An 11,005-nucleotide genomic window follows, 5' to 3' on the forward strand; every position below is an offset into this window, starting at 1 on the left:
AAAGCTTCCTCCCCACCACTATCATGATCCCAATTCTACCTTACAAATCTGGCTAGACCAAAGGATAAACATTGATACAGATAGGAACTGGAAACACAGGGAATCCAGGACAGATGATCCCTTCAGCATCAGTGTTGAGAGTGGCGATACCTGGAGGGTACAGGGAAGTTGGGGTACATAGGGGGAACCGATTATAAGGATCTACATATAACCTCTTCCTGGGGGATGGACAACAGAAAAGTGGGTGAAGGGAGACGTCGGGCAGTGTAAGATATGAAAAAATAATAATTTATAAATTATCAGGGGTTCATGAGGGAGTGGGGAGTGGGGAGGGAGGGGGAAAATGAGGAGCTGATATCAAGGGCTCAAGTAGAAAGCAAATGTTTTGAGAAAGAAGATGGCAACAAATGTGCAAATATGTTTGACACAATGTATGTATGTATGTATTGTAATAAGAATTGTATGAGCCCCCAATAAAATGATTAAAAAATATTTAGCCCATAAAGAATAAAATGAGAAATAATATATCTGGACTAGAAAACATTTTCATTATGTATTAACTTAGCATTTTTATGGACTCTCTTTTCAAAATTAAGTAATTTTATTTTTAAATCAAATTGAAATCATTAGCATCTACAATCATTTCCTCTAATGGGCCAGATAGCATGTATCTTAGACTCTCCAAGACATGATGTCACATACTTAGCTCTGTCATTGTAGTACTAAAGCAGCCAGTAATTCTAAATCCTTAGTCAATAGATTATGCTCTCTAGAAAATTATTATTATTATTATTATAATTATAAATGTTATAAAAACTAAGTGTGTCAAGTGATGAGAAAAAAATCTAAATTTGATCATCAGGCATTTGTTTTTATGAGATATTGCTGGTTTTCTTCCTATCAAAATTCTGCTATAGTTTGGATTCCTTTGAGCTGTATCGGAGTGGGATGGTTAGTAATATTATGCCAATTAAACACTCCTAGGTAAGGATAGGAGTGGAGTCAGACCTATCAATGAGATCACAGCCTGATGACACTTTGGGTGTGACCTTTTGTCTAAGAGAGAGTCAAATTCTCTTTGGCCTTTCACCTTCTGCTGGGATTGAGTCTATATGTTGTTCCTTGATCTCCCGTTGTGGCCCCTTCTAGTCCTGGGAACTGAACTCCCAATGGTGGGTTTATTTGTCTGACTTTGGATTCCTAATACCTCTGCATCCATCAGCCTGTGCCTTCTGCTTCCTTATCCTGTCTTCCGTTCATTAGCTTCCATGAATCAAAAGAAGCCTCACATGAACCAATAGTTTTACCTACTTGTACAATAGTGTAAGCAATTTCTTGATATAAATCCCTTTCCATATACAACACATACAAGCTTAACTTGTTTTGATTCTCTAGAGACCCCAACCTAACTGAATTTGCTATCAGATGTAGGTGATGATGAATAGATAAACATAATTCACCATTGACCTATGCATCCTTTTAATTGGCATTCCCCCCCCCCATTATTTGAGTTCTTAATTTAAGAATTTAAGACAATGAAAACCCAGATATACAACCAAGTACCTATAGGAATCCAATTTTTGATAAAGAAATATAATACATGAAATGGGTAAAAAGCCTTTTCAATAAATGGTGCTGGAAAACATTGCATCTTCATCTGCAAAACAATGAAACAAGACCCATACCTCACACCACGCAAAAAGAAAAACTGAAGTTGGATTAAAAACCTGAATATAAATCACTCAATAATTAGAAACATCAATGAAATAAAAATAGAAACAAACTTATGGACCATAGTACAAGGCATAAACACACTACTGAACATAATGAAAAATATCTTCACTATGAAGGACAAAATGAAGTACTGGAACCTACTAAAATAGTTCATTTACATATATCACATAACTCCGTGATATATGTATTAACTCCCAAGTAAGATACATTTTAAAAATATGACATTTATGAATAGTGAAACACTTCAACAAAAGAATGAAAATAGAACCCACAGACTGGGAAAAATATATTCAGTAATAATGCATCAGATAAAGGACTAATATCCAAAATCTGTAGAAAACTACAATAGCTTAACAAGAAAAGTAGAAATAAGCTAATCAAAAATGGGCACAAGATATGAATAGGCAACTTACCAAAGATGACATACACGTGGCTAAGATCCATATGAAGAAAAGTTTGCAATCATTAGTGATCAATAAAAGAAATAAAAATTAAAACAAGATAACACTTCATGCCAACACTTTTGGCAAAATTCAATAAAACAGAAGATAACAAATGTTGGCGAAGATGTGCTGACATAGGAACACTTTTACATTGATGGTAGAGCTGTAGATTTGTACAACCATTATGGAAATCAGTATGGCACTTCTTTAAAAAATGAAAATATAAGTACTTTATGATACAGCAATCTCTTTATGAGATATATACCCTACAGAAATGAAGATTACATGAACAGACATAGACACCTTTGTTTATTGCAGCAATTTCCACAAGTAATAAAAACATGGAAGCAACAAAAAACTCCAACTATAGTGGAATGGATAAACAAGCTCTGGTCCATTCATAATATGGAATTTTATGCATCAATAAAAAACAATGATAACTCTCTTACACAGTGCAAGACATGGACAAAACTAGAGGACTGTGTTAGGTCAGGTTGACTATAGAAACAAATCCAGTAACACTCATATGTGTAAGAAAGAGCTTTATATCAAAAAGTAATTGTATATATATCAAGGGAACATCCCGTTCAGTTTGACTCAGTCTGTAAGTCCTATACTTGTCCATAGACTCACGCAGCCACGTGCAATGATGCAGACTTCAGGAAGACCGCAAGTCTGTGGGTGCAGAGTTGTGTGGATCCAATGGCAGAGCTTCTGGCAAGTGTCAGAGTAGCACGCCAGAAGGAAGTGGAAGGCAGACAGAGATAGGAGAGGTTCCCAGGACCTTCCTTATGAGAAGGCCACTCCCACAAGGAGTCACCTTCAGGCTGTGACCTGATTGACAGGCCAGATTCCACCCCTACCTTTGTATATCTTCCAATTGACCTCAAGAACATTATGCGTAGCTAACTCAGTCAATCTCACAAAGATAAATATTTAATATCACAGTTGTTATAAAGAAAAAAAACAAAGAAGAAATAATGGAGTTTATACACCAATAGACACAGTTTTGATGCCTCTGAGGGACTTAGGCATGAGGGTGAGGACAGGGAGAAAGGAGGGGTGGGGTACACAAAAATGGAGGTTTAACATAAAAAAATAAATAAGAAACTGAAGTGAATGTCTCTAATGACTCACTTGAAACATTGTTTAAAACTTATTTAAATATCATTCAAATAAAGTTCATTTCAAACATTAAAAAAAAAGAATTTCAGGCATCAGAGAAATCGATAGGAATTATTTGGTTTTGTTTTATTTTGTTATTTTTATAGCAGCCTAACTTTTTAGTGCCTTTCAAATAACATTAAAAATAATAAATGCCCCCTTGTGTTAATAATACCCCATAGAGTAATGTATTATGATCATTATTCCCACAAAGCTTAGTTCTTATACAATTCTGTGCAAGTCTTAGTTCTTGTACAATTCTGTCTTCAGTTCCCTGAATCCTTTTATTCTCAGCAAGTCATTTTTCCTTTTGCATCAGTTGTTACCATCTATATAGTCCCTAGGCACTCATAATTTCATTGTCTTCTTATGTGTTTCTGTACTTAACTGCATAAAACGAGGTGCAGTTTAGAAACAGATACTTTTAAAATATTACTGAAATTGGTGGAAGTGTTTTTAAATTAGGAGAGAAGGTTAATCTAATATTTTTACTAGTGAAGGAAATGAATATGCCTAAGTAGGAAGAGTATGATGATTCCTGTTGTTTTTTCTAATCATTTAATGTATGCTATTCTACGATGTTGGACTAGATTACTTATCATGAAAGCCATTTAAGCACATTGACACATAGCAGGGGACAATGTAGAATAAAACTCCCTGAAAATATTTTCCAGGGGAAATTTAGCATTACACTAAATAGAACAATGTTAAGTCAGAGAATATACAAAACATTGCTTTTGAAATTTCTGTACTTATTTATTGGCATAAATATTAGTAGACAAGAATTATATTTTAATTTATAATTAGTGGAAATGAATAAAAAATCCTATTGTTGGTATTATGCCTCTATATCTATATCTATCTATCTATATAGTTATACTTAGCAACTCTGGAAGTGAAAACGCCATAACTACTCAGAAACTGCATCATGTTGGAATGGGGGACGAGGAAATACTTAGCCTGCAAAAGATGACTTGTCAGTTGGAGGAGGACAGGATTGCTACTTTCACTGAGCAGAAAGTCTGACATGTGAAAGAGTTATCAAAATCTTCAGTGGCACTATGGGAGGAATGATTGTTTCCAAGGAGACAGGCTGCCTGAGCTTAATCAATGGTTCTTAACCAATTTTGAGTAGCTGTACTGAAGGGAAATATCCGTGTGCAACAATATCTCTGTTTGCTTAGGAATGTAGGGTTACCAAGGAACTTGTTTGGGGAGCGTGAATTTCCCAGTACAGAAAGAGTTCAGGTATATTGCATTGAATACACAATTGCTTTAGTTTTGGCATATGTTTCTTTAATTAATTATAGATGCTTTCTTCCATCCATCCTACATATTTCTCTTTGATGAGTGCATATATTTTTATATATCCCAGAAAGGTAATATCTATGTGTATTGATGAAAACCGGAAACCATTTAAATAAGAAAAAGAATCTCCAGGATATTCCTTGTATGCTAAATTTGATCATCATGAAAGTATTTGAAATTAGATGAGATATAGGGGCAGGCAAACGTACATTTCTCTATTTTGATTTCTCTATTTTCCAGTACTGCGGATATTGAATGTGTCCTCAATTTCCTCATCTACAGAGCAGAAATAATCATGTTAGAATATCTGAGTTGTTAGGGATTGGCAATAATATACAAAAAGTACACAAAGCTTAGCCATGTTGCATCTAAGGCGCATTCTGGTTATATTTATTAGAAGACAAATTTATTTGTTCTTTTGGTAGTCCATGGAACTTTCCATAATTTTTACCAGAGCCATGATTAGAATGCACCAATTCTTCTTTGGTCTACCTTATTCAATGTTCAAGGTTTACATGCATATGAGGCTATTGCAAATACCATTGCTTGTCCTTATATAGGGGTACCACGCAGTATTCCCTTTCTCCATCCCCGCATCAGCCTCTCGATCGATGTACAAGTTCTACGTGAGTACAAGGAAGTGTTTCGGAATTCCTATTTTCTCAAGAATAAAATTGTTCGCTCACTGTGCCTGCGGGTCCTTCCAGGGGTCTGGCCCGGAGCCTTCTGTTCAGGCCCTGGGCTCTTTACTGTCGCTCCAGGTTCCTGCAGGTCAGTGTGTGGGGGATCTTGATTGTTTGCGGAATGCTTGCGGAATGCTGCGACTGGAGGGACCATGGTTGTCTGTGAGTCTGTTACCCCAAGCACTCCAAGGCTAGAGAGAGAGGAGAAGCCTGTCCAGAAGCCCTGCAGCACCGGAAAAGGAGAATCTCAACATGGAAAAACTCAACACTGAAAATGCAGGAAAGCTTGCAAACCAAGAAAAGGTGGAAACCGAAGAACTGCCACCGACTAAGGAAAAGCCAGAAGCCCCTGGCTCTCCTGAAAACAAGGGAAAGTTAGGAACAGAAGACAAGGGAAAGTTAGGAACAGAAGGTAAAGGAAAGTTAAGAATGAAAGGCAAGGGAAAATTTGGAACAGAAGGCAAGGAAAAGTTAGGAAATGAGGGAAAGGCAGATGAGGAAATGATAAGGATAAGGGAAAGGCTGAGGGCAAGGGGAAGTCCAAAGAAGAAAAGCCAGCAGGTGAAACCAGGGCTGCAGCTAAGCACCCAGCTCAGGATGATGTCCCCAGAAAAGCAAAAAGAGAAACCAATAAAGGGCTGGCTGAGTACCTCAGGGAGTGTAAGGAAGTCATTCATGATGTGCATTTGAGCAATGAGGAGATGATAAGAGAGTCCAATGAGATGGCAAGGGTGGAGGATGAGGTGAAAAAATCCAAACAGAAATTGGGTGACTTTATGTGCATGCAAAGAAGCTTGCAGAATCCCTTCCACCCTAGAGGTCCAAGGGAACTTAGGGGCGGCTGTAGGGCCCAACAGAGAGGCTTTGAAGACATTCCTTATGGGTGGTGCCTTTGAGCTTCCCTTAATGTTGTGACAGATTAGAACACTATCAACCCCACCCTCTCCTTTCTTGCATTTCCCTGGCAGACATTTGCCAGGCTCTGTGCTTTAACCTTATGCTGACACTTGGCTTTAGGCATCCCTCTAGGTACCAATAGCCTTATGACCCAACTCCAGCGCTCTGTGTTTCAGTAGGGGATTTTCACCCATTGCATGAAATTAAAAAAAAAATGTTTATGGTCCATTCTACAATGAAAACAGTTTGCAGAACCATAAAAAAAGAATAGAACTATTTATAATTCACATAGTCAAATGTCTTGGCATGGTCAATAAAACACAGATAAATATCTTCCTTGTATTCTCTGCTTTCAGTTAAGATACATCTGACATCAGGAATGATATACTTTTTTTCACATCCTATTATGAATCTGGCCTGGACCTCTGGTGGCTCTCTGTCACTGTACTGCTGCACCTGGAGGTCGCCATTGAAAACCCTATGGAGAGCAGCAGAATAATCAGATACTGAAAGTATCATGAATAGCAATGAAGCATTGTTAGAAACGGTAGTGTTGGAAGAAGAGCCGTGCCCCTCACACCGGAATGCACCAAGATATGACTGAGGAAGCGTTACCTTCTCAAGATAGAGTTGACCAAAATGATATGGACCTTTTGGGACTTTCATTTTCAGATGGGGCATACTCAAATAAGAGTAAACGGCTAAAAACATCTATTAATAATTGGAATTAGGAATGCACAAAATATGAATCTAGAAAAATTAGAAGTCCTCAAAAATGAAATGGACCACATAAATATTGATACCCCAAGCATTAGTGAACTGAAATAGACTGAGGTTAGTGATTTTGAATGAGGCAGTCATTTGTTTCACGGTGTTGGGAATAACAAATTCATGAAGAGTGGTTTCACATTCATCATCAAAAAGGACACTTCAAGATCTATCTTGTAATTCAATGCTCTTTGTGATAGGATAATATCTATCTGCATTCAAAGAAATCTAGGTAGTACAACTATTTTTTTTCAAATTTATGTACCAACAACTAGATCCACTGATGAAGAAATAGAGAAATTTCACCAATGCCTTAAATGGTAAAGAAAACAAAAATCCTCACAATTAAACTATTAGGTAACATCATGACAGACGGAGAAAGAATTGAAGTTGTCAAGGATTTCTTCTTGCGTGGATCCATAGTGAATGCTCAGGGAATTAGCAGTCAAGAGATCAAACAGTGAATTGCTTTGGGTAAATGTGCAGCACAAGACCTCTTTAAAGTGTTGAAAAACAAAGAGGTTACTTTGAGGACTTAGGTGTTCTTTACCTAAGCTGTGATATTTTCAGTAGCCTCATATGCATGTAAAAGTTGGACATTGTAGAATTTATGCATTTGAATTATGTTGCTACCAAAGGATATTGAAAGTACCATGGGTTGCCAAAAGAAACAAACAAATCTGTCTTGGAACAATACAGCCCGAATGCTCCTAAGAGGCAAAGATGGCCAGACTTTGTCTCATACTACACACATCTTGTCCAGAGAGACCAGTCTTGGAGGGCATCATGTTTAGTAAACTATCAGAGCAGCAAAAAAAAGGAAGACTTTCAACAAGATGGGTTGACACAGTGGCTGCATTGATGGGCTTGTGTTAGTCTGGGTAGACTAGAGAAACAAATCCACAGAAACTCATATGTGTATAAGACAGAGTTTTATATAAAGGGTAAGTGTACATTAAGAAAGCATCCCAGCCCAGTCCAGTGCAAGCCCATAAATCTGACATTAACCCAGATGTCTGACATCAATCTACCAAGTCCTCCTCAAACTCACAAAACATACTCAATGATGCCGGCTGTGGGAGGAAAGCCGAATTAGTGAGCGTGTAAGCATCTCAGTGCTGGTAGGGGTCTTCACAAGCGGCTGCTCCAGCACCCAGGGCTGCATTATGGTAAGTCCATGTGGCTTCTCCTTAGGGGTGTTTCAGAGGAAGTGAGCCTTGCTAGCTGAGGCAGAGAACTAGCTAAGGTAGCTGCACACTGGTCTGACCATCAGAGAACAAGAGACAAGCAAGGCGAGGCTTGCTGGGCCATTTATCTCTCTGCCCTTCAATTAATCCCACATGTGTTTATTGGCCAGTTTGACATAATAACCCTATCACAGGGCTCAAACATAAGAATAATTGTGAGGATGGCACATGACCAGGTGGTGCTTAGTTCCCTTATACATAGGGTTGCCTGTGAGCCAGAAGCAACCTGACAGCCCAACAACAAGAACAACTCATGGCTTCAGTCTGAAATTGATCAAACGTGCAATAAACGTGCATCGATAATTATTGGGAATTATAGTAAAAATATTAGGAAAACGAAGAAGGAATAGTAGTTGGAAAATATGGGCTTGGTGATAGAAGCACAGCTGGAGATTTGTTGCAAGCATTTTGCAAGGTCAATGATTTCTTAGCAAATGCCTTTTTTCAATAACACAAATGCTGCTCATATACATGGACATCTTCAGATGCAATACACAAGAATCAATTTGACTATAGATCTGGGAAAAGACTATGGTGATGCACAATATCGCGGTGGACTGTGAACAGATCATCAATTACTTATATATAAGTTCAAGTTGAAGTAGAATTAAAACAAATCAGTGAGAGCTGAAATATTACCTTGAGTATATTCATCACAAGAATACACTTGACGTACTGAGCAATAAGGATAGAACACATGTTGAGCTATGGTACGGAATCAAGAACATCCTACATGAAAAAAGTCGCTAAAAAAACAAAACAGGACAAGGATAACGATTCTATTTCAGATGAGACCCTGAAATTTGCTTTTGGTCGTAGAGTAACTAAAACAAATGAAGTATATGAGCTAAAACATTTTATTTGGCAGCTAGAGAATACAAAATAAAGTATTATGAAATGTGCAAAGACCTAGACTTAGAAACTGAAAAGAAAGAACATGTTCAGCGTATACGTAGCTGAAAGAACTGAAGGAAAAATTCAAGCCTTGAGTTTCAATACTGAATAATTCTATGAGCAATATATTGAATGATGCAAGAAGCATAAAAATAAGATAGAAGGAATACACAATGACTATATCAAATACAGCTTGTGATCAAGAATTAATGATTCTAAAAGGATAATTCCAAGCTACACTGAAAACTCTGACAAAATACCATGCTAAATGTTCCAACATGCTGACGAAGCACTGGAAGTACTCAGGAATTTATGCCACGAACTCTTGAGGACAGCTACATGGCGGGACAAGATTCATATTTGCATCCCTTCCAAGGAAAAGTGACTCCACAGAACTGGGAAATTATCTACAAGATTATTGATATCACGTGCAAGTAAATTTTTGCTGAAGATCATTCCATAATGGTTGTAGCGATACACTGATAAGGAGCTGCCAGACATCTAAGCTGGGTTCATTAGAGAATGTGGAACAAGGGATATCATTACTGATATTAGATGAACCTTGGACCAAAGCAGGGAATGCCAGGAAAGAATGTTTACTTGTATTTTATTAACTAAGCAAGGTAATTGACTGTGTGGATCATAGCCATATATGGTAATTTAGGCCTGGTATTCTAGAGAAACAAGTCTAGTGACACTCGTCAACATACAGGAGAGAGCCTAATATAAACACTTATTTACAGATCAAGAAGGCATTCCAGCCCAGCCCAACTCAAGTCTGTAAGCCTGATGCTAGTCCAAAAGTCAGTCCCTCTTCAGATCCACCTAGCGATAGGCCAGTGAAGGAGAATGGTGAACTGGGAAGCAGGAAGATCACAGTCTGGTGTGTGCAGAGTCATGTGGATCCAAGGTCAGTGGAGACATGGCAGGGTGCAGGCAGCTCTCAGTTCCCCAGGTGGGCCACCCCTCGAGGCAGGCAGAGTTCCAGCAGGCAGGAAAGCAGAGGACCAGTGATAAATCATCTCTGCTTGTCTTGCTCTTACCCAAAAGGCTTATAATATTATGGAGGTGACATCAGGCAGTGACTTGATTGGTCGGTTTGATTCCATCCTTATCCAGGAATATCTAGTTGACATCATCCCTAACGATCACATATGGCTAGCAGAGGGAAGAACGAGCATTCCAGAACACTTCATTATGTTCATGTGGAACTTCCCAAGAAATAGTCATCTGAACAGAAGAGGGGAGTGATTGGAAGATGCAGTCCAGTTAGTTCTGACTCGATGTGATGCCGTGTGCAACAGAATGAAATACCACCCGGTCCTGCGCCATCCTCACAATTGCTGTGATGTTTGAGGCCATCTCCCTGAGGTTCTTCCTCCTTTTCGCTGCCCTTCCACTTGACCACGCATGATGTCTTGTTCAGGAATTGTTCTCTCTTGAAAACAGATCCAAAGTAAATAAGATGAAGTCTGACCATCCTCCATTCCAAGGACACTGTGCCTATTCTGCTTACACAGACTTGCTGTCCTTTTGGCAGTCCATTCTCACTTTCAGCATTCTTAGCCAGCATATGCAAATGTAGGGATTTCCTTTCGGTCTTCTTGATTTAATGTACAACTGTCACATGCACATGGGACAATTAAAATACCATGGATTTGGCAAAACTTAATCCTCCAAGTGACATCCTTGCTCTTCAACACTATAAGATGATTTTGCAGCAGCTTTACCCATTGCAATATTTTATTTAATTTCTTGACTGCTGCTTCCATGAGCATTGTTTGTGGATCCAAGCAAGATGAAATTTATGATGACTTCAATGTTAGCTCTGCCTCTCTGTTTATTTATTGGTCTCACTGGAAGGTTT

At 38.3% G+C, this 11,005-nt stretch overlaps 1 protein-coding gene across 1 annotated transcript; it reads left to right on the forward strand.

Moving 5' to 3' along the window:
* The first annotated feature begins 5,584 nt into the window (after nucleotides 1–5,584).
* LOC115873728 (transcription elongation factor A protein-like 4) lies at nucleotides 5,585–6,228 on the forward strand. Its single transcript, XM_030888890.1, has 2 exons — nucleotides 5,585–5,744; nucleotides 5,831–6,228. The coding sequence occupies exons 1-2, from the start codon at nucleotides 5,585–5,587 to the stop codon at nucleotides 6,226–6,228; spliced, it is 558 nt and encodes a 185-aa protein (XP_030744750.1).
* The last annotated feature ends 4,777 nt before the right edge of the window (nucleotides 6,229–11,005 follow it).

This window comes from Echinops telfairi, unplaced genomic scaffold, assembly GCF_000313985.2.
Source record: "Echinops telfairi isolate 266 unplaced genomic scaffold, ASM31398v2 ScPeMD7_7469;HRSCAF=8507_1, whole genome shotgun sequence".
Classification (NCBI taxonomy): domain Eukaryota; kingdom Metazoa; phylum Chordata; class Mammalia; order Afrosoricida; family Tenrecidae; genus Echinops; species Echinops telfairi.

Excerpts from the sequence above, each read along its gene's own strand:
- LOC115873728 (XM_030888890.1), top strand. The coding sequence starts at position 5,585 with ATGGAAAAACTCAACACTGAAAATGCAGGAAAGCTTGCAAACCAAGAA. Across the intron at positions 5,745-5,830 it reads GGGAAAGTTAGGAACAGAAG|GAAATGATAAGGATAAGGGA; the intron begins GTAAAGGAAAGT and ends AAGGCAGATGAG.